Source organism: Hippopotamus amphibius, chromosome 1 (assembly GCF_030028045.1).
Source record: "Hippopotamus amphibius kiboko isolate mHipAmp2 chromosome 1, mHipAmp2.hap2, whole genome shotgun sequence".
In the NCBI taxonomy this organism is placed as follows: domain Eukaryota; kingdom Metazoa; phylum Chordata; class Mammalia; order Artiodactyla; family Hippopotamidae; genus Hippopotamus; species Hippopotamus amphibius.
Window position 1 is genome coordinate 85,667,111 of NC_080186.1, and position 25,445 is coordinate 85,692,555.

The 25,445-nt window shown below is 34.5% G+C and overlaps 1 protein-coding gene across 3 annotated transcripts in view; it reads right to left on the reverse strand.

Moving 5' to 3' along the window:
• Positions 1 to 25,445, reverse strand: part of DPYD (dihydropyrimidine dehydrogenase) — an 807,016-nt gene that overhangs the window by 450,190 nt on the left and 331,381 nt on the right. For all 3 annotated transcript variants that reach the window (XM_057718457.1, XM_057718467.1, XM_057718475.1), the window contains exons 9-10: positions 10,590 to 10,697; positions 8,717 to 8,886 (exon numbers count right to left, since the gene is read on the reverse strand). In XM_057718457.1, coding sequence (XP_057574440.1) covers positions 8,717 to 8,886; positions 10,590 to 10,697 — 278 coding nt within the window. The remainder of the gene's footprint in view (positions 1 to 8,716; positions 8,887 to 10,589; positions 10,698 to 25,445) is intronic.

The window sequence follows — 25,445 nt, forward strand, 5'->3', positions numbered from 1 at the left end:
CAACTTGCTAATCCTCTCTGATTCTTCAACATTTTATTGATTTTTACTTTTGATTTCATATATTGTTTGGTTGAATTTCTTTCTTCCTTTCTTTCTTACTTACTTACTTTTTAAATTCTCAGCTATCTTTTGAGAGACTGAAGACCAGGAATGATTAACATTTTTCAATCTACTTTTAATGCTAAGTTGATATTGTAATGTAATAAATTATAAAAATTTAAATTAAAACATAAGTAATTAAAAATAATATTTAAAAGCTATCAGAAGTAATTTAGAGGTACATGCACATTATAAATATAAATTATAGACAAGAGGGCAGACAGCAGTATCAAGCAGTATCAGCAGTATTTCATCTTGTGGAACTAAAAACCACAGCCACAGAAAGATAGAGAAAATGAAAAAGCAGAGGACTTTGTACCAGATGAAGGGACAGGATAAAACCTCAGAAAAACAACTAAATGAAGAGGAGATAGGCACCCTTACAGGAAAAGAATTCAGAATAATGATGGTGAAGATGATCCAGGACTTTGAAAAAAGACTGGATGCAAAGATCAAAAAGTTTACCAAAGACCTAGAAGAATTAAAGAGCAAAACAGAGATATGCAACACAATAAGTGAAATGAAAAATACACTAGAAGGAACCAACAGCAGATTAACTGAGGCAGAAGGGCGAATAAGTGACCTGGAAGACAGAATGGTGATCATCACTGATGCAGAAAAGAATAAGGAAAAAAGAATGAAAAGAACTGAAGACAGCCTAAGAGACCTCTGGGACAATGTTAAATGCACCAACATTCGCATTATAAGGGTCCCAGAAGGAGAAGAGAGAGAGAAAGGACTCGAGAAAATATTGGAAGAGATTATACTTGAAAACTTCCCTAACATGGGAAAGGAAATAGCTACCCAAGTCCAGGAAGTGCAGAGAGTCCCAGGCAGGATAAATCCAAGGAGAAACACGCCAAGACATACAGTAGTCAAACTGACAAAAATTAAAGACAGAGGAAAGTTATTAAAAGCAACAAGGGAAAAATGACAAATAACATACAAGGGAACTCCCATCAGGTTAACAGCTGATTTCTCAGCAGAAACTCTGCAAGCCAGAAGGGAGTGGCATGATATATTTCAAGTGATGACAGCGAAGAACCTACAACCAAGAATACTCTACCCAGCAAGGATCTCATTCAGATTTGAGGGAGAAATCAAAAGCTTTACAGACAAGCAACAGCTAAGAGAATTCAGCACCACCAAACCAGCCCTACAACAAAAGTTAAAGGAACTTCTCTAATTGGGAAACATAAGAGAAGAAAGGACCTACAGAAACAAAATCAAAACAATTAAGAAAATGGTACTAGGAACATACATATCAATAATTACCTTGAATGTAAATGGACTAAATGCACCAACCAAAAGACACAGACTGGCTGAATGGATACAAAAACAAGACCCATATATATGCTGTCTACAAGAGACCCACTTCAGACCTAAGCACACATACAGACGGAAAGTGAGGGGATGGAAAACAATATTCCATGCAAATGAAAATCAAAAGAAAGCTGGAGTAGCAACACTCATATCAGACAAAAATTGACTTTAAAATAAAAAATGTTACAAGAGACAAGAAAGGACATTACATAAAGATCAAGGGATCAATCCAAGAAGAGGAGATAACAATTATAAATACATATGCACCCACTATAGGAGCACCTCAACACATAAGGCAAATGCTAACAACTATGAAAGAGGAAATCGACAGGAACACAGTCATGGTGGGGGACTTTAACACCCCACTTACACCAATGGACAGATCATCCACACAGAAAATTAATAAGGAAACACAAGCTTTAAATGACACAATAAATCAGCTTGATTTAATAGATATCTATAGGATATTACATCCAAAAACAGCAGATTACGCATTCTTAAGTGCACATGGAACATTCTCCAGGATAGATCACATTTTGGGTCCTAAATCAAGCCTTGGTAAATTCAAGAACGTTGAAATCGTATCAAGGATCTTTTCCGACCACAACGCTATGAGATTAGAAATCAATTACAGGAAAAAAACTATAAAAAACACAAACACATGGAGGCTAAACAATATGCTACTAAATAACCAAGAGATCACTGAAGAAATCAAAGAGGAAATCAAAAAATACCTAGAGACAAATGACAATGAAAACACAACAATCCAAAACCTATGGGATGAAGCAAAGGCAGTTCTAAGAGGGAAGTTTATAGCAATACAATCCTACCTCAAGAAACAAGAAAAATCCCAAATAAACAATCTAACCTTACACCTAAAGAAACTAGAGAAAGAAGAGCAAACAACACCCAAAGTTAGTAGACAAACTGGGACATTTGTAGAGACATGATGGACCTAGAGACTGTCATACAGACTGAAATGGGTCAGAAAGAGAAAAACAAATATCGTATATTAACACGTATATGTGGACTATGGAAAAATGGTACAAATCAACTGGTTTGCAAGGCAGAAACAGAGACACAGATGTAGAGAACAAACATATGGACACCAAGTGGGGAAAGCGGGGAGGGTTGGGGGAGAATGAATTGGGAGATTGGGATACCAAATTGTACACTCTAAATATATGCTGTCTATTGTCTGTTAACTGTATCTCAATAAAATATATATATATATATAAATTATATATTTTGAATATTTCATATTCATTTAAAGTTTTTCTATGAGGTTTTCAATACCCCTAAAATATTTTATTCAACATGCTTCACTGATTTGACATCTTGGATCAAGCACTATTCTATACTTTCAGTCTGACCCAAGTTGAATGAGCCAATCCTTTTGAAGGAGGTTGCACTTTAATTTGTGGGATGAGTATCAAAATAATAACTACCCTATGTGATAAGTGCTATAATATAGGAATCATAAAGGGCTATAGGATCTCACAGGAGGGAGAGGCTAATTAGGATGGAGCAAAGGAAGCCTGCAAAGAGAAAATTACATTTAGAGCAGATCTTGAAGGATGAGTTTAGTTTTTAAGAGAAAAAAAAAATCACTTTAAAAAGAATGACAATTTTTTGTTTTTGTATTAATTCATGTGTGTTTTTCATTTATTTTTATTTTAAACTGTATGTATGACGAACATGTGTTTAATAATTATGCAAATTAATTTTTTCAATTTATAAAAAAGAAGATATTGGAAAACTGAGATAAATATTATTAATGGTAAAGGAGCTTCTAAATTTCATATCAAAGTTAATAGAGTAATAACAGCATAAAGTTTAATAAAGTAAAAACAAAATATCACTATTTAATAAGGTTTGATAGTGACTTGATACCAGTTTAAAATGTTCAGTGTTAATGAATCTGTCTACCTATGTGTACATATATATTTTTTCATATATATACACATACATACATATAATATATATATGTACATAGGAAAGTTGGTAAACCTTTTTTAAAAGGTACATAGTTTTTAGCTCTACAGATATTCCTAAGTCAACACAATGCAGCCACCCCCTTGGGATTTTTTTAAATAATTAAGCATTTAGAATATATAATCTTGAATGGGCACAGGCTTTTGTTGGCTTCTGGCCTATTTAGGTCCTTTTTTTCCACTCACTGTGTGAATTATCATATGTAGTGTAGAATTCTGACCACCTCACCTGTCAGCTTCTTTGATATCCATGTCTTGAGTGCAGCAGATTTTACCTCACCAACTGACTGATGACATGTTATTTGCAACTTGTTTCAAGTGTAATAGTTAGAGATAGTGCCAACATTTCCAATACAGAGTTGCTTTCATTCCATGAAGAGATAAAGCCTTCCTGTCCAGATTCCATATCAGTTACATATCTTTCTCTAAATGTGCAACATACAGAACTTGGGGAATAGAAGAAACTCTGAAAAGCATATAGTAATAACACTGATTTTACAGATGGGCATATCAGACTAGAATACATAACCTAGAACCAAGTGCTTCAACTTTTAGTTAATTCTTTTTGACTGTTCCACTCTACCTTCCATACTACACTTAAATTTCAGGCTTTCCAAAAATGTAAACACACACAGATCACTAGAATGTCATTCCCACACCATCAAAAATTATTAAGGCATACTTGATATCTTAGTACCAGGGGAATCCCTAACTACCATTAATTAACTTTGTACGCCTGGAAACAATTGTGCATGTTTGTTTGTTTGCAGATATCGTCATCTCTCCAACCATGCTAACAGGTCTCTGATTACTTTCCGGGGAGAACACCAACCCAAATGATGTGCAGGTGCCAAATAGTGAAGAGCAGCCAGAAGCATCACCCTTACTAAGTAAAACTAAATTTCCCAGCTTATAAAGGTTATTTTCTAAAAATAGTCCCAGGGTCATATTTCTTATAACTAAATAAAAACTAGAAAGTGTTAGTTATTGGTAAGAAAATGCACGTTTAGCTAGCAACATTTAGATGATGCAAATATCTCTGGATGTAGCTTTAACATGATCACTTGATATTAAAAATATCTGAGGGGAGAACTATAGATCAAGCCACATGAATGATCTATTATGGGGCATGCTGTGTGGTACCAGAAGGATTCAATTAAAAGGTACATTTTTTCACATAAAGATGTGTTATTTCAGAGTCGTAGTAACAGATGAAGAAATTTTTGACTAACAGACCTGGCAATCTGGTCCTGTTATTTTATTATTAAAACAAAAAAGTATCATTATCAAAAGAGTTGACCTTCTGAATAGCTAAGGTACATAGAAACAGGCATTATCAAAGTTAAATCGGTTACCATTTTGGCAAATGAACAGGGGAAAGCCAAGGGGTGCTAGGGAGTAAAACAGAGAGTCCATTTAAAACACAGCAGAATTAAAGACCTATCATGGTTTGCTGCTTTTGGGAAACTGAATATGTGAACAATAGATTCTTGGTGTGTTCTCTATGTGTGGGAATGTGCTATTAAAATAATTCTGTACCACATTCTTCTCAGTAATAATTAATAAGAACTACAAAGTCCTTCCCTAACCTTATCCTTTAAATTTATCAACTCAAGCGGGTCTGTTGAGTCCTGACCTTCATGCCTCCTTCTAGGGATTCCCAACTGCCTAAAGCATTCTTGCAGTTCTATCTGATCTGTCAGCAGCTTTTAATACCAGCATTTTGGGGGATTCTGTTATCCTGTGAAATTTAATCTCACCTATTTAAGCTTGCAGAAAGTTCTGGAGGGAATTATTAACAGATTTTCCCTCATCTTCTTAGAGGATAGGGCCGAATGATTGGCTGGTTTCCCTAAGGACCCATGGCTGAGAAGTGCTAGTTTGTCAGTAGCATCCTATTTAGCATGTGTGTGAGGCCACAAGGGAGACTGAAAGACATTTGGAATCAGAATTACATCAATATGCTGATGATGCCTCGGTATCTTCGTTTCATCAAACCTTATATCCCGTAGCATTAATGCTTTCTTAACTAAGACGGAAAGTGCCCCCAAACAGCCCCCTGTTTATGGCTCTAATTAGGCAGCTGGAAACTACACTGATGATACCTTAGAGCAGTGGCTCAGCAGCCTCGGCATCACCAGGCAACTTGCTAAAAATGCAAATTCTCAGGCCCACCCCACACCGACTAAATCAGAAACTGGGACTAGGGCCCAGCAAACTGTGTTGAACAAGCCCTCTAGGTGATTTTGATGCACACTAAAGTATGAAAACCTCTGCATTAGAGAAATGGAATGTGCTTGTCACTGCAGAATCTGTTGGGTGGTGCCTCCTAACTTAGTAGATTAAAACATTTCTGGATCTAATTATATGGTTCCTTGTGACTAACCATGGAACAATTCCTTGTTAAATCTAACTGACCTATGTAATAACGTGTATTTGCCACTAAATGATGAGAAAACTTTATATTGTTCTGTATTTCTCTCACCCTTCAAAAAACATTTGAGAATTAGACCCCAGCTTTGGATGTACGCATGCTGACATGCCTGACAGTGAGGCCGCCATTTACCAGCAGACAAATTATGTTATTCCCAAATTCCATCCACGAGCCAATGCCCAATAAACAATATACATATTTGAGAAAAACTAAATGTCAATCTTCATTGACTTCAAAGAAACCAAGTGTGGCTGCAGTTTGTGTGTATTACGGGTAGAAAGCATCGGAGGAATAGAAGAAATACAAAGAAATTGGGTTTGATATTAAATTCTTCATATAGGTTAAAATGTTTTGAGGACATTCTCTCAAAACCTGTATCTTAAAGTAGATACATGATATTGACTTACCCGTTTCACGAGTGTTAGCACTACCATGTCTTGGGACTCTCTGATGAATTCAAAATCAAGTAATGGTCATGAGGGATTAACACTGCAATCTCTACAAATGCTGAAAGTCCACAATCCTAAAACGGGGTAATCACTGGCCGGTGACCCAATCCTGAAATCTATGCACATTTCGTTACTGTATTACTTACTAGTCCCCCTTTCATGCTGAAAACTTTAGCCTGGATTTAACAAATGGACCTTCAAATGCCTTCTGTTGTTACATTGATCTAACTTGGAAAGTATTCGCCTTTTTAATGCTAGAAGCCCTGGATGCATATCCTCTCCAGAAAACATTCATTCCACAATTATCTGTTGAACACTTCTTATGTGGCATCCATTGGGCTAGGCAGGGGAAGAAAAAATTGGTGATCATGGCACCATTCTCATAGAGCTCACAGCTCAGTCGTTTTAAGACCATGTAAGCACTTTAGTTTCCTGTAAGCTAATAATAAACATCCAAACATTTACTGTTCTAGTTTTAATTAAACCCCAGATCCACTTGAGCTCTACTAGGCTCTACTGCAGGCATGTGACAAGTTATCCCACCAACCCATTGCTTCCTCCCAATACGTTGATAACCACAGTTCATCCCACCAAGCTTTGGCCTTCTGACCGAGCCATGCCTGGACTGATCCTTGCCTTCCTGTAATCCAGTCACATTAACTCATAGCCCACTCTCCGAATTAGTCCTTGAATAGCCTCCCTGCTTCTGACACAACCCCCCTTTAATCAATTGTCAGTAGAGCAGTCCTTTTAAAATTTAACTCAGATCTTGGGATTTGTCTGCTCAAAACAGTTCAATGGTTTCCTCTTTCACTCAGTAAAAACTAAAGGCTTTATGAGCTTATATGTTCACTGCTGTATTCCAACTGCCTAAAACAGTGCTTGATACACAATGGATACTCAATAAATGTAGACTGATTAAACAAACAAAACACAAACAAGCAAACAAAACTTCTACCCTCTCAAGTAATTGATTATCTGGTCTCATTGCGTGTGTGTGTGTGTTCTACACATGCAGAAGAAATAGCCACCACTCACTTCTAGTGACCCTTGCCAATGGAGGATGACTATAATATAAAGTATGAAGTAAACTGACATTGCCATTCAGGGGTGTCTTCCCTTCCAATTTTCAAGGTGCAGCCTTTCATAATGAAAACCTCTCTGACTTTAGATTTAGAAAAACAAGATTTAAAATATTTAGTTCAAAACACATTGTTCAAGTACTTATTATTTGCTGAGGTCCTACGCTATGCATGAGGATACAAAGATGAATAAAACTAGCTCCTGTCTTCTTTTATCTCAGGCAAGTCACTTTACTCCAGTAAGGCTATTTTCATTTTATTTGTACCATGATAAGATTGCACTAATTGATGCCTAAAACAGTGCTCCGGAAAAAACTCCTATGATTACAAGGCTAGCTCCACCCTGGATTTTGGAAAAAAGTCTAAAAGGGTAGAGTGGATGGAGAAAAGCCCTGGAGAATAAAGTTGACATTTTTAACTCAGTCATGAACCAGTGGTGACTCTCATAGTTTGAGATTAATCTGTAATGCGGTTAGTCTATATGTGACAAATTACCTATTGACTATAGTTATAATTCTTGCCTAGTACAGAGCCTCCAAATATGTTCAAGCATTCTAAAGCAAATCAAATTCATAATACTGATTTGGATAAAATGAGTAATTTACCTTTTTTATAAATACATTTAGTTCTTGTTCTTAGAACTCATATCCTTTATAAGGCATTATCTTTCTTAACATTAAAATTTGAGAAGTCTGTGGTACATGTACCCAGCTGACGTCTCACCTAAGATTAGTCACCAGTCCCCTGTAAGAATGAGATGATTTTAAATGTCATTTTTTAGTAAGTTACCTAATTTTTAATTCTAAATAATGCTTACATTAGCGCTCTTTTAAAAAACAAATGGCAGTTTCTTTGTTCTACTGGCTTCCTAGCAGAATGAACTGACTATTACCAAAATATATATATATCTTTGAATGCAGCTTGTAAATTTGGCTTATGGAAAATTCTGAATGTCTCTAATTACAACATTCTCCTAATATCCATATATTTTGTGAAGAGTATCTACTGTTAGGATATGGAAGACTTACTACACTCCACTGTTACTAGTTAAATACAATACCTTTCAAAGATATTAACACTGAGAATAAGAAGCACTTGTGTATTGACAAAGACAAACTTCTCATTTTATCCAAATCAGCATTCTAAAATAATTTTCTTTTACTTTGAACGTCTGTATTAGAAAAGAGCAACTGTGAGTAATCCAGAAATTTTAAAATTTGCATTTGACAATCTGAAGAACATTCTAATGATTTACACTAGGAAACTGCACATTGAGTTACATGTTTTAAAATCTGTTGCATTACAACTCCATATTCTCTGATGGTTCCATTTTACCTCCTCAGGGACGGCTCTTATATTAACAAAGCCTTTTCTGAAGACGATGAACACTCGGCGGGCTCCACAACGTAAAGCGGATGTTGCACAGTCAAAAGCTGTGTCTCCAGCTCCGAGTACAATCACGGCTCCCCGTATCGATGGCAATGGAGAGTGACAGGCACACATTCCTGAATGATGAAAGGAAAACCCCATTTTCAAGTAGAGAAACCATTTCTGCATGACAGCTCAAAAGATACTTGTACTCAAAGCAGTGTAAAATTGCATCTTGCAGTTTTCGAGGATGGAGTGTCACTATCAAATTATTCTGCTTCATTGAAAGACAGTTTTATTCCCACTTTAAAAATATGCTCATATATGTAATTTCATAGTCAATACCTTTAAATTCTTTTTTTCCTTCTAGAGGGACAGCTATAACACAGTTTGAAGAGTTTGGGTCATAATAAACTGGAATCAATCAATTAAAACTCTCTTTGTCAAAGTTGTGATATGTATTTTTAACTTACTGTCATTAAATTTGTTTGTTAGAAGAAAAACGTGACCCCTGTGATCTGGGTTAATAATTTGCAGTATATCATCAAAACATTTTATTTAGATATCATTTTATAAGATTTCTAACATACAGCCCTGCTGTGTATTATGTTTAGTGAATTTTGAAAATTAACTAAATATGTTGAATGTGTTCAACATGCTGAATACGTTCCCTTTATGTAACTGAAGAATTTCTGAGAACTATTTTCTTGAAATAGTTAAAACTTTCTCCCTTCTACTGCTTTTTCCTGGTTTTGTTTGTAAAATTGAGTAATAGAAGAAATATGACTCTCCAAGTGTACCTTTCTCTGTGCATTTATATGAAGATTTGATGTCCATATGAAGATTCTTTAAAAAAGTAAAATGCAGGTGTTCGCTATGTATTAGGTAGAGTTGCATTATTGGATTGAATAAAACTACTGACAAGATAAATTACTATAATTTTTGAAATGCTCGAAAGAGTTTGTATTTGGGATTACATAATTAGCCCTTTGTAATTCTCAAATACATGTTATGTGTACTATGATCTTCCCTAGCAAGCATCATGTTCTCTTGGAAGGAAGAGGATGAAGACAGTACAACACTTTGGCTGTAAAGTTCTGCAGATTGATCTAAGAGAGCAAGTTTCTTATCTTTTACAATTTTAGGAGAATAAATGTAATTTCTTTTCTTTTCCATATGTAATTAGATGTTAGAATAGCTGAAGTTCAGAATTCCTTAAAAATATATATTTAAAGGAGTCTGACTATCCAGTTTTAGGGACTATATTATTGCCTCTTTATCTCTAAGACAGTGACTCTAGCCCAGTCAAAGCACAGGACAGGCATAGCTTCTGGTTGTTCTTCCTGTGGTGTATGAAGAGATATCACACAGAGACTATGTATTCGGGTATCCATCACAGTGTTTTACTTTAATTTCATAAAACTGTGGTTCAAGAAGAGACTGAATCTTTCTGCTAGTGTGGATACAAATCATGGAAGACATGATCACTTGTCCTATTTAAAACAGAAAAAATAGTCTCCAAAGTGAAGTTCCTGCCATTTCTTTTAAGAACATCCTCTGATGTTTGCTAAGGACACTCTTATTTTGAAGCAACTTTTCATGATGCAGTTTTGACCTGTATATAATACAGTGAAAAATCCTTATGATGATATTTGATTGGGAGGATGGACAAAAAGATGATTCTGGCTATTATATCAGATTTTTTTTTCACTTTACATTGGTGTTATAAAAGAATGAACTGGAGGTCTGGACAGTTTCCTACTGAGCCTGGATTTAATATAAATTTGTAATACATACAACAACATAGGCAGCATTAGGAACATAAAACAATATGTGATACCTGCTTTACTGCTTTTGGCTACAAGTGGCAGAAAGTCTTTGGATGTGTAAAATCCCTGGTCCTGTGTCAGGTCTTGAAAGATGTGATCCTTTTTGGGTTCTGGCAAACCTAAGTAATAGAAATTTATAAAATATCATTAGCAGGAGGAGTGACTTTTCCTACTGACTATTAGAAAGAATGTAGAAAGCTGAAATCATTAAAATAATGTGGTTCTTAAAGGGAAAAAATCTATAAGCAAATTAACATAAAAGAATGTACATAACAGTGCAACAGACCTCAGAGTGTATCTTTAATATATAACTAAGCATACATCATAAATCATACATTCATGTGCACACATACATGTACAGAAACATGGATACACACATACAGTGTTAAGGGGGAAATCACAATATATTCTTTCCTCATATCATAAATAAAAATAAATTTCCAATGTACTAAAGTGCTAATTATAAATGATTGATCACAAAAACTAAAAGAAAATATGGATACATATTTACCTAGTTCCTGAATATGGGAGGTCATTCTAAGGGGGAAAAAAAAGACTAAAAAACTTCAAAGGGAAAAAAAGTATTTTACCACAAAAATTCAGCTACTTCTACATTTCAAAAATAGTATAAACAAATTAAATGGCAAGTGATTAACTAGAAGAATATTTTAATAAAATGCCTTGTCTATATAAAGACATTTCTCAGTTTTAATGAGGGACATATTAAGTTTTCAATAGAAGCATAAACAAAGGATAACAAAAAATATTATAAGCACCAAAAATCTTAAATCCCTTAGTAATTTAAGAACTGCAAGTTAAAACAATGAGATATGATTTCTCATCTATTAAAAAGTAAAGAGTTTAAGAAAACTACACTATATGGCAAGCATAATGATGAGATTTGTTATGCTCTTTTGGTAAAAATTTGGTAGAAATTGGTGCTCAATTTCTAAAAAATAGTTTTGAGTCTATCATAAGAAAACACTAAGATATGCAAATAAAGGTTTGGTATACAAAAATGGTCAGTGGAAAAAAGAAAAGAGAGAGAGAGAGAACGGATGGAAGAATATCAAAATGCCAACAGAATGAATAATTCAGTTTTACTTTGAGAAGAAAAAGATAACAGCAAAAAATTAAAGCATTAAATAAGCAGCCATTAAAGCAAACATTTGAAAAATATGGTAACAGATTGTAGTCAAAATACAGTGTTAAATAAATCAGCAGGACATAAAAGACTGTGTATAGTATGATTCAAGTTTTATAAAAAAAGATTATATAAACCTTATAATCTGAACAGTGATCATTTCTGGTGGTGGAATTGTGGATATTCCTGGGTTTTTAAAACTTATTTCCTTAGTTTCCAAATGTTCTATAACATGCATGTAGCAACTAATTAAGAAATAATTGCCAACATTTTGAAAAGAATATGAAGTGTCAGCTAAAATGTTTTCAAACTACAAATGAAGCAAAACAGACAGCTTTCACCCACCACAGGAAAGCTTTTTATCTCAACTTTATAAGGGGGAAATTTATAGTTTAATGTTATTTACTATCCAACACTCAGTCTACCAATAGGAGATTCCAGAGAAGTAGGAGTTTATTTCATAGTTAAATGAAGGGCAATGGTAGTTGCTGGTGGACACAGAAAGTAAAAAGCATAGCCCAAGAGAAGAGTTTTATTGTGTGAGATAAGGTAGATGCTGTATCTGATCTGAAGACTGAAGGTGCTCCTGGACTGAGTGTGTAGCCAGCAATAAACCACTGCTGTCCCTTCAAAGTAAGTCAACATTTTTCTTCCCTGTCCAGCACCTCCTTCATTCCCTCCCCCACAAAAGATTTACCCTTTGTTTTTAGATTATTTTAAGACCATTTTTTTTAAGTATTTTAATTATCTAAGAAAGTTAGGCAAGTCATTTGACTTGCCTTTGCCTGGGCTTCTCTACAAATGAAACGGGATAAGTTTATTTCCTCATTTTCTGACATAGAGGAATATCCCTTAGTCTATTTGTAACATGAAAACTATTACATAAATGTGTGGTTATTAATGTAATTCTTTTAGAAAGACTAAGATGGGGGTGGTTACAGTTACATAAATACAGCTGAATATATACTTGAAGATTCTGATAACAAAACAATTTTTCTTAAAAGCTATTAAAGATAATTGTAGTTTAAGGTACATTTGATTAGTCAAAGCAACATGTATCATATATATATATATGTATGTATATATAGTATATATTTATGTACTTATAATATATGCCATATTACATATACTATATACACTAACATACTATACAATGTATACTACATTATATAGTATATATTTAAATAAAAAGGACCTGTCTCCCCTTTCATATTACTGTACTACAGAGATTGCTTATGTTCTATGGTACTTTATTTTCCCATTTTCCTGTTAAAAAACCACAAAAAACAAGAAAACAATGTGAAGTGTTTTGCAATTTCAAGGTGATATAATAAGCAAAATCCTGTAAGACAGATCAAAAACAAAGCACAGAGAATGTAAGTGGTAGATAAGAATTCCACAGTTTCTGGTAATGAAGTCTAAGATCCTCCCTTTTCTAATTCCTAATCTGAGCTTTTTCACTATGTGCCATGGTTAAGGCAAAGGGAGATTTAGATCTGTGCTTATTTTCTATAGACCCACTACTAAAATAGCTGTTATATAAAGAAATGCAAGGCTTTCTTATTAAACACACCACCTGACCCATAGAGATGACGTTTTCTCTCCTGCAAGAATTATTTCACACAAAAAAAGCTTTGGTAAAATTTAAATTTCATTTTCTCACTTGAATCAGACACTGACAAAGACAACTGAGTCACCCCACTCTGCATTTATCACTGTAATGAATTTAACATTTACTGGGTCAGAGTCTCCCTGTAAATGTCCAAGAGGGCACCAGTTAGGGGCTCTGACCTATAGATAGCGGCTTGAGGAGAGGAAAAATGAGCCAGTAACTGGATGGGATCATTATGATTGGGTTAACTCTGCAGCCTACTTAGCCACACTCCAGGTCATGGTCACTTTTAGATTCCCAAGGTCCACGGAGCCCTTCTCCCTGATCTGGGTGGCCAGTCATCCATCAGGACCGTGCATCTGAAGTTCTGCTCACAGACTCTTTGGTAGTCCCGCCCAGCTGGCAGAAGTACCCCATCCTCTGTTAACCATGATGCTGCTGGGTGATTAGGAACAGGATCTTTGTCATCAGACAGAGTTTGGTGTGAGTTCTTCCTCTCTCATTTATCTGGTTGTGGTCTTCTGTGAGTTCCTATGATGGTTACTTTCACTTACGTGTACATGGCTAAGTACACACATCAAATTATCCAATTAAACACTAATCCAGGTATTACTGTGAAGGCAATTTATAGATGTAGTTAATAGCTATAACCAGTTAATTTTAAGTAGAGGAGATTACCTTAATAATCTGAGTAGACCTCACCCAATCACAAAGGTCTTCAGAACAAAATTCAGGTTTTCCTAAGGAGGAAGAAATTCTGTCTGTCTGCTGGCCTGGCCTATAGATTTTAGATCTTCCAGCTCCCACAATTACATAAGCCAATTCCTTGAAATAAATCATACCACTCAATTTATCTATCTATTTTATATATCTCCTAAAGGTTTTATCTTTCTAGAGAGCGCCGAAAAAATTCATTAATCTCTCCAATCTTCTACCTCTGCATTTCTAAAACAGGGATAATAATTATACTTCTTTTCTCTCTTAGATGTGCGATTTAAAGGAATATCTATCTATCTACATATATACATATATTTGTGTGTGTATATATACATATGGCATTGGGACCTGGTACATAGTGAATGCTCAATAAACATTATCCATAGATATTAAGATAGGCTTATTATTCTGTAGTTTATAATTTATTTTTTCAAATTCCACATCTTGTGGCAAGGAAAGAATAAAGCTTAAATCAAAGTAAAGTATTAAACCTTAGCAAATTTAAACAAAGTGCTACAAAAGAAGAAAAATGAAGCAACTTTAAGTGAAATATGAAAGATAATGAAACTTGCAAATACCCATCTATCAAAAGAAGATTTCCCTGAGAGTAGGTGGCATATTAATAAATAAGGTATGTGTCTATACCAGGATGATTTCAAAATGACACTGAAACGACTTTTTAATTCACCTTTCAGTGGGAAGAGAAGGTTTATGAATAAAGAGGAATTGACAAAGATTTGACAAACAAAACAGCTCAGCATAAGATATGTATAGTGTTCTTTGTCTTTCAAGAAAGCCAGATAGTTTCTTTGTTCCCCTAGGATAGTTACTGAAGTTTTTGGTGTTTCAGCATGTATTTATACAAAGGAACACCTTCTTAAGAAGTACTGAAAAACTATCATTTTCAAGTTCTCCAAAAAGAAAAGAAAAAAAGAAAATTTTGCTTGTATTACAGAAAATCTAACTTAACATGTATTGATTACTTACAGGCACTGTTCTAAGTGCCTGACATATAGGTATAGTTATATACTAACTCATTTAATTCTCAAAACCACTCTATAAGACAACTCATTATTATCTGCATTTTAGATATGAGGAAACTAAGGTACATAAAGATTAAGTAACTTTGCTGAAGGTCATAGAACAAGTAAGTAGTAATGCCAATTTCTAACATAGTTGGTCTGGTTGTAGAGTGCATGCTTTAACTTCAAAATGCTACCTTTGCCACATATAAGGTTATACTTAAGCCCTGTTATAATGCATTGCTACATAACAAGTGATATCTAAATTAATCCTTCAACACATATGTACTAAGTTTCACTGTAAGGCTATGGATAGACATACAACACAGAATGTTTCAATCTAGCGGTACAGAAAAGACTGGCTGTTTCTCTAGGCTGCATCTTTGTTTTGCGACTGTTTTCTCTAGCACAATTCCTTTCTGAAATGTTTTCCTTCTTAAGTGTGTTCCCCTTGGGTATCTGCTGGTTATTTTTCAATATTTGATATTCTTTGAAATCTGTAACTTTGTTTCCAAAGCACCTCCCTCTGGAACAACTACAGAATAAACAGGAGTGTTTACAGTAAATTCTTTGTACTCTTATTAAGTTCTGCACAACTTTGATTAACATTAACAAGATATTAAATATTCTGTTTTGTGTTATCTAGTGAGTAATAGAGGAGAAATAACTTTCTAAGGCTGAGTCTTCAGAGCTATTGTAGGACGTGTTTAAGGATTTCTCAGATTTTATAATGTCTGTGTGTTACTTCACTGGGTCATTTATTCAGTGTTAATTGAATTGAGCAAGCATTTTGTGCGACGCCTCTCATTCTTGAAGGCATTCGCTTGAATGACAGCTGAGCCGTCACGGGAAATATGGTGATCAGATAGACCTGTCACTGGAGACAGCCTCACACATCCCACAGAAGTGGAGAAGACAGCACAGAACATTGTGAGACTGCCTCAGGTTCCAGGCAAAAGACTGTGGCTTATGGAAATAAGCAATGCTCTAGTACTGAACTCTCTCTGCAGGTACCTCAAGGCTTGTTATTTCTCACAAGTGCTTTTTCAATAAGAAGATTTTAGTAGACACACAAAATCCCATTGATTATGTTCTACTCTCAAGTTTACTGGCGGAGCACAGCAAAATGCAGTTGATGGCAAATGTCCTAAGTTTTTCACTTTTCCAAATACTTTTGTATCTAAGATGTTGCTTTCTTCTCAAAGAAGAGAGCACGCTGTGCGATCTCAGTCCCATTGTGACGCCTGGTTTGGGGAATGGTGCTGCATGAGTAAGAACATTAACGTGAAAATTAAACATGGATTCATTAAACAAACTCTCACTAAGGGACACGAGGCTATCTACCACAGATATGCACCTGTGTCTTTGCAAGAAATGTCCCTGTGTAACCACTGTTTTTCTGTATTTTTGTTTATTAAATCTTTTTAAAATATCTTAATGCCAACTGACATTTCTATCATTTATAAACACAGCATACTGAATAAGATAGCAAAACCTCTAAATCAGACTTTCTGCATTCAAATTCTAGTTCTAGCACTTACTAGTAATTATGACCTTCGGCAAGTAAATTATTCTTTCTGGGCAGCAGCAGCCTCATCATAGGATTGTTAGAAGAGTAAAATGAAAAAAAATATATGTAAAGCTCTTTGCATAGATGTGAAATGTGTTTCCTTTTATTTGCATTCTTTCCCCGAAAGCCTTTGTTTGATATAATGAAATGATACATTTGGATAGACATAAATTAAATGTTCATCTCATCCATGATATACACAATTAACACTACTGCACATTTTAGTGGTCAGTGTTAAACAGATTGGTTAAAATGAAAGGCTGTTGCAAGACAAGAGTATTCCTCTAACTTTATTCATTCTACAGACTACAATGGACTCAAAACATATGTGCTTCAAGACCAGGAAATAGCAAGATTGAGACCCTCTAATGGTTAAGGTATCATTCAAATTGGAGCAGTGAGTTAACATCCTGCCTCTGACAGCACTGACCTAGGAGTCTAGAGAACTGCGTTCTAGTCTCATTATATCCCCTTTCTAGCTGTACTTGAGTCAAATTACTCTTTTTTTCTTTCTTTTTTTTGTCTTTTCTGGGTCCTCGTTGCTGCACATAGGCTTTCTCTAGTTGCAGCGAGCTGAGGTTACTCTTCACTGTGGTGCACGGGCTTCTCATTTGCGGTAGCTTCTCTCGCTGCGGTGCTCAAAGTCTAGGTGTATGGACTTCAGTAGTTGTTGGTGCGTGGGCTTAGTTGCTCTGTGATATGTGGAATTTTCCTGGACCAGGGATCGAACCCGTGTCCCCTGCACTGGCAGGTGGATTCTTAACCACTGTACCACCAGAGAAGTCCTTGGTAAAGTTACTTTTAATACTGTGGCTCTCAAATTCTTTTCTTTTATTTATTTATGTGTTATTAAGGTATAACTGACATATATTAGATGCTCAGATGTTCAACATAATGATTCAATATTTGTCTATATTGCAAAATGATTACCACAGTAAGTTCAGTTAACTGCCTTGATTTTAGAACGAAGATATCCCTGACTTATGTACAGGATTGTTCTGAAAAATGAGGTAGAAAAGTACGCATAAAAGCACTCTGGTAAATCTAAAACAACATTCAAATATAAGTCATTATTACTGTCTTGGGTAAAATACAAAGACTATGGAAAATCAAGACTCATTATAAAAGATTCATAGTACACACTTTCACAAACAGAAGATACTGCAACTAATCATAAGAAGATATTTAAATGGCTGTATATAAATATGCAAATATAGGTATACATCAGAAATACATATATTTATGGATATATGTGTTTATATACTTATTAGAAAAAGTAAACTATTCCAATATCAAGCCCAAACAGTTGAGATTACAATATGGAAGTAAAATATTCTTTTCAAGGGCCTAAGCATTCCACATTTCCACAATGGATTATAAAGCTCTTCATCTGTCACTTAAAGATCACTTATATGACTCAAAGAATTTATATCTTATTTCCAAGGGAAAACAGTGCCATAAAGGTTATCATTATAGGATCTATATATTGATTAGAAAGAGAACAGATCAATGATGCCCTATTGTGATTCTTTTCTCAATAAAACTCCCCATCTTTTTTCTGACAACCCACTGTAAATACATTTAGGTCTGAGTGTTCAGACTGAATTCAGAAAGAATGGAGTGATTCAATATAACACATATGAAATCAGATCACCATGCATCACAATAATATTCATTTCATTGACTTTTCAAATCCCCATTAAACATCTGTCTGTATAACTGCTGTCTAGTCTCTCTCTCTCAATGTAACCACAAGCATTAATTGTATGGATCACATAATTTGTTAGAGCATAACAAGATGAAGATTTTCAAAAAATGTTATGAATGAAATCACCTTCTCAAATCAAATTTTTTCCCATTACACAGAGAATTTTTTTCTGTACAGAAACACATAACAATAATGATGTCCAGAACTAAGAGGAATAATGAACACCCATACACTTTTGAAAATCAGACAGAAGCTGAACTAAGATCTTTTTTGTATTTAATTATAAAAACAGTAAAATTCTAATAGCCTTGGATAAGAGAATAAAGTAAACAAATGTAATAATTCTTACAAAGTTACAAATGTTTTTCAGTTTCCTTTATTTTTTCATGTAGAAAATATGTACAAGTTTGATTATACCAATGAGATCAGTTCGTAAAACATCATATTAGAACTTAATATCAGGCTCCAATTTAGAGTTTGTATGGGGGACAAACAATATAAACATATTAATAAAGCAATGCATCCACAAGATCAACACATACGAAGTAAACTGAATCTAGGTAGTTAAAATTCTTCTAGAGGATTTTTTAATATGTTATTAAATATCTAGCAATTTCAAATAACAAAATGAGAATATGGTTCACTATGCATTTGTAGTCATAATTTTTACTGTTTTTATACATTTGGAAGAACTAGAGAGAGAAACTTTATTTTAAATAATAAAATACTGTCCAAGAATTCAAAGATGGACAAAATATCTTTGAGTGCATTTTACTTTCCTGATAAATAACTTCTATACTCAAGATCCATCTTATCTATTGTTCTTTCTACATTAAGGGACATATGAAGGCACCAAGACAACAAAATCCTGGACAAAAAAAAAAAAAGATGAACTATTTTTTCCTTACATTCTTGTAATCCAATTTTCTTATAATTAGCAGAAGTTATTTCACTAATTAAAATTTAATTTTAATATAAACATAAAATCTCATTAAAATCCCTCTTCTAGAAAAGATATATTAACGTAATTTTCTATTTCTGTCACAAAAGTATACCTATCCCTTTGGTTTTTGGTATTATTTATTAAAGTGTACTTTATCTCTTGGGCTTTTTGTATTTATTTTCCTCCCTTCTCATTTCTCTGTTTCTCATTCTCATTTGGCTTTTGCTAAAAAACAATTTTCTTAAATTTTAATCCTCACATCATGAAGTAAGGGTAAGCAAAAAAATTCAAACAATATGCCTCAGGCAAAGGTTTTTTTCTTAATGATTGGAATTCTTAGATGGTGTTAGAAATTACTATTTAGGACTATGTAAGTATACTATATTCCAAAGTAAAGAAATCATTAATAATAAAATACTAAAAAGGAACAGTTATATTACAAAATAAATCTACCAGGCTTACAAAGAAAACAAATTTGCAACAGCCACCTGCTGTGGAGATGAGGCAGTAATCTCAACAGCAGGAAATAAAAGAGAAGAGAGGAGAAAAAATACAAAAGCACAGACATTAAAAAAGTAATTAAAACACTTATCTCCATCGACATACATAACAAAAAAAACCCTCAACCAACCACCTAAAAACATACTCTATTGAACTGCACAGCAGGAAATAGCATTAAAGCTGCCACCATAAACACACATTCTGTAGAAGGGAGAAGACCCCTTTAAAAATGTAATCTCAAAAGTATTACTAATGTGTTAATCACCAGTAAATGTACCACACACTCATGTATTGTATTAGTTACTTTCCCAAAGGTATTTTTTAATTGTACGTCTGCATTTTTTTATTCAAATACATTCTTAAATATAGGTACTGGTAACTTCTTTATTTGTAATCGTTCTAATGAATTTTATAATTATATTGTGAGGCTAAAATATTCTGTATATCAAAAACTTTATGCAAAAATTTTTAATATAACATGCATTTATAATAGTTAATGCAGTTAAACTGTCTCCTTTAAAGCCAAACTAATCTTTGCTATAGTACTGAAATAAGAAGACTGAAACACAACGCAAGAGTTGAGGTCATGGATTAAAACTGAAATGAAAGGTAAGAATCATTCTTAATTACCCAAGTATGCTCTGGCCTTCAGAGCCCTGAAAAGTGAAATCATACAAGTCTGAGAAAGCAAGTGGCAGGCTTTAAAATTAAAACCATGCACCAAATGTGCTTGGTGACTCAGCTGCTGAAACTTGTTTCTGCATCTACCTGATTCTCCCTAGGCATGTCTGTGAAACAATGGAGAGCTGCCTGAACCAGAATCAAAAGACTTCTAATGGACTCCTGACCCTTACTTTTTAGCTATTAGCTATGAGCTCATGCACAAGTCATTAAATTTTAAACCCGTTTCCTCATCTTTAAAATTAGAAGAGTCACAAAAATGCATTTCCTTATAGAATTGTTATGTGGACAAGTAAGCATAACACAGCTCTAAAATGCTGAGACAACTTAATTTTATTTTATTTTTTTTATTTTTTTTTTTTTTGACAACTTAATTTTACAGGTGGAAAATGCAATTCACAATCATAGATATTGGTTTTGCTACCATATAATTCTTTTATCTTTTAATTATGCATTTTGTTCCTTACTCAACTGATACATTTCTGTGTAAATTTATTTATCTTACTCTGAATCACTACTGTGGTTTTATAAGTCTTACAAGAAAATACTTGTCTCAGTAGATTTTTTTCAAGACGTGTGTATAAGAAAAATATTGTTATTTCCATGATTAAATATATTTGGAATCTGTTTAGTATTACTGATATGTTGCTGAGTTAGGGATCTTGAAATTAGAATACTTTTCTAAGAATTCAGAAAATTCCACAAAGTAATCACTTTCCAAAGACATTCTTGATGGATAGACATGGTCAACCATTTCAGAAATGCATGGTTGACCTTGAACCTCAGTTTGTTCATCCACAAAACAGGCGGATTATCTATAAACCAAGTTCTGAACCTTGCCTGTGTTTTTCAAGGAATCCAAGACTATGAAAGTATCTTTGCATATGTGTGCGTTTTATCGTGTGTGTGTGGCGCGTGCAGAGTGTCCATACCTTTCATTATATCCCCTACGGAGCCTGTGACTCAAAAATAGTTAAAGAATCACATTTACCAAGATTAATTCAACTATACCATACCATTTATCCAGCTGCCATTCCAAGTGAATGGATTGTGGTCTCAAATGCCAAAATGCAATGTAGTTATCCACACCTGGCAACTGCTACACACCATGAATGAATACCAGTTTATATAAGAATTTTTAAATATATTAAGCCCTAGTAAAATAAAGTAATAGCTTTGACATCACACATAATTATGTTCATATTACTACTGCACTGTAAATTGGCTGTATAACCTGCAAAATCACAGCTATTTAAATTTTAAGTCTCAATTTCTGTATCTATGAAATCAGGTAGATTAATTGAGATAATATATCTCAATAATGTAATAAATTCTTACCACAGTGACTGGCATGTGGTAAAGGCTAGTAAATGAATTGGCTTTTACATATTTTAACTTTCAAAATCCTGTTACTTTCATACTTGTACCTTTCTTGATATTTTCCTTTCTTAATACTTAGCATAATTTTAATATAAAATACCACAACAACCACCAAAACTACAGATAATTTTAAAAACTCAGTGCCAACTGAAATTTCCTTAGGTATTGGTAATTAACCATATAAAACTTGGCAGGTTTGATGTATACTCACTACATATCTAGATCTGAAATTTTTGTTACTTAAAAAAGGCAAGCAAAACTACAATCCACCATATTCAACTTTCAAATCTGGATACTAGTTGTGATTTTTCAATTGTGATTAAGATGGAAATAGAAATCTTAGATGTTTCATTTATGTAAGCACTTATTTACTGATACATATTGAGTGCCTACTATGTGCTAGCTAACACATTAGGTACTAGGAATACAGAGATGAATATCTTCCAATCTAGTGGCAGAAGGACATATAACCAGAAACAGAATAAAGCAACATAAGTGCTATGACAAAGGGAGGCATAGGTAAGTGCACAGGAGCCCTTACAAAACACACTTCACCTGAGCTGGTGACAATAATACTTATGCTCAGTCTTGAAAGATGAATGTTTTCCATGGTAGAAAAAGTAAGAGGAAGAATGAGCAGCATATACAAAGGTGTGAAGGGGTAAGAGTTCAATCTAACTGAAACTAGGGCGTAGTCGGGGGAGCAGATGAGAGAAGAGAGGGAATAGCAAAATTTACAATTTGACAGATAGGCAGGCCCTAGACTACTAAAGGCCATGCAAGCCACACCAAGGAGTTTGGATTTTACCCGGAGGAAACACTGCAGGGAAATGATATAGTCAGCTTTGTATATTAACAAGGACAGATTGGTAGCAGTGTGTAGAACTGATATGCAGGCAGTGAGAATGAAGGAACTAGATCATGTAAGGTGACGCTGCATAAATCCAGATAAGAAAGGGACCCTAACCTTGCACTTCTCCACCTGGATTATTAGTAACCACCACTAACAGGGCACTGCAGGGAGCCTCCAGAGCCTCAGTAGGAACACAGCCTACCTTCCTGGGGCAATGTTTTCATTCAAAGATAACTCATTTAAATTATGGTGTTTATATCAGGACAGAAATGGAGACGTTGAGGCATGAAATGCAAATTTCGAATACAATTTTAAGATTTCAAAGAAATTCTGTATATGGGATTTGCAACGGTGCCTCTGGATTCCTTACACGTATGTTTTCACTTTCTTCTCTATTACAGTAACTTTAATGGGGAAAAGAAAAAGGATTCACACTAAGATACTGACAGTGGGATACAGGAGAATAAAAACATATCCTGAAGGTCTTTAGAGGTTAATTTTATTGGATTTGGCACCCAGTGGTTGAGAGGAGTACAGGGAAAGGCAGGGAAAAAGCTGAGCCTCAACTTCCTGTTTTGGTGTGCACTTGCTGGTGGCCCAGGACAAAGGCAGAGGAGCGGATTCTAGGGCAACAATACTGTTCCACTTTGACCATACTTAATGGAATGTGGGACATCCAGTAACGTTATCCTAGAGATAATAAACAAGTAAAAATTCAAGTCTGAGGTTCATGAGAGAAATCTGGTCTGGACCAAGAGATTTCAAAAGTGTAAGCAAAGAGACTGTACTAGAAACCATGAATGCTAATGAGCTAATCCTGAGGGAAAAAAAGCCAGGGGCGGAGCCCCAGATAACACTTCAACATTTAAAAAAGAAAGAGGAAGAGGAGCCCAAATGGAAATTGAGGAGGGATTCAGTCAGTCAGGAGAGGCAGGAGAAAGTAGTATGCTAGAAGCCAAGAGAAGAGAAGAAAAATACCCCCCCCCCCAAAAAAAATATATATATACACACATACATATACATATATCCAGTGTATAAAAATGTACAAAGAAACAGGTGTTTAAAGAGTACTTTTAATTTTAGTACTCATTTTTGAATTTTTAGTACAAGGTCAATATACTATAATTTTGGAAATAATAGTATTAATTAAATTTTTTTGGCAATAGTATAACTAAAGGAGATTTACTGAGAGAGAAAATAAAAAAGAACAAAACCAACAAAATAGAAATACCTCTACTGTAAATATGAAAATCAATTTCAATAGAGGCAAATCAGAAGAGGAAGAGGAAACAGGATAAACCCTATACTGACACCCACGCTGCAAGGTATTCTAGTGGTAATGCTTGCTAAAATATGGAAATATTTTGCTAGAAGAGGAATATATCACATGCCTTCCTAGGAATCCGTATCAATGGAGAATATATTCACTAAAGTGCTTTCTTAAGAAAAATAGAATTAGTCAACAATGGCAACTCTACATTAATTAAATTCTGGGTATATAACAAAATGGATATAACTTAGCTTGTATAGTATTTATTTGATTAAAAACAGCCTTTAGGAGGGCATCTTTTTTTTTTTTTAACAGACAATAAACAGCATATATTTACAGTATACAAGTTGGTGTCCCAATCTCCCAATTCATTCCCCCCCAACCCTTCCCGCTTTCCCCACTTGTCCATGTGTTTGTTCTCTACACCTGTATCTCTATTTCTGCCTTGCATTTCCTCTTTCATAGTTGTTAGCATTTGCCTTATATATTGAGGTGCTCCTATATTGGGTGCAGATATATTTATAATTGTTATATCTTCTTCTTGGATTGATCCCTTGATCTTTATGTAATGTCCTTTGTTGTCTCTTGTAACATTTTTTATTTTAAAGTCTATTTTATCTGATATGAGTATTGCGACTTCAGCTTTCTTTTGATTTTCATTTGCATGGAATATCTTTTTCCATCCCCTCACTTTCCATCTGTATGTGTCCCTAGGTCTGAACTGGGTCTCTTGTAGACAGCATATATATGGGTCTTGTTTTTGTATCCATTCAGCCAGTCTGTGTCTTTTGGTTGGTGCATTTAGTCCATTTACATTCAAGGTAATTATTGATATGTATGTTCCTAGTACCATTTTCTTAATTGTTTTGTTTTTGCTTTTGTAGGTCCTTTTCTTCTCTTATGTTTCCCGCTTGGAGAAGTTCCTTTAGCATTTGTCCTCGGGCTGGTTTGGTGGTGCTGAATTCTCTTAGCTGTTGCTTGTCTGTAAAGCTTTTGATTTCTCCCTCGAATCTGAATGAGATCCTTGCTGGGTAGAGTATTCTTGGTTGTAGGTTCTTCGCTGTCATCACTTGAAATATATCATGCCACTCCCTTCTGGCTTGCAGAGTTTCTGCTGAGAAATCAGCTGTTAATCTGATGGGAGTTCCCTTGTATGTTATTTGTCATTTTTCCCTTGTTGCTTTTAATAACGTTTCTCTGTCTTTAATTTTTGTCAACTTGACTAATATATGTCTTGGCGTGTTTCTCCTTGGATTTATCCTGCCTGGGGCTCTCTGTACTTCCTGGACTTGGGTAGCTATTTCCTTTCCCATGTTAGGGAAGTTTTCAACTATAATCTCTTCCAATATTTTCTCAGGTCCTTTCTCTCTCTCTTCTCCTTCTGGGACTCCATAATGCGAATGTTGGTGTGTTTAATATTGTCCCAGAGGTCTCTTAGGCTGTCTTCAGTTCTTTTCATTCTTTTT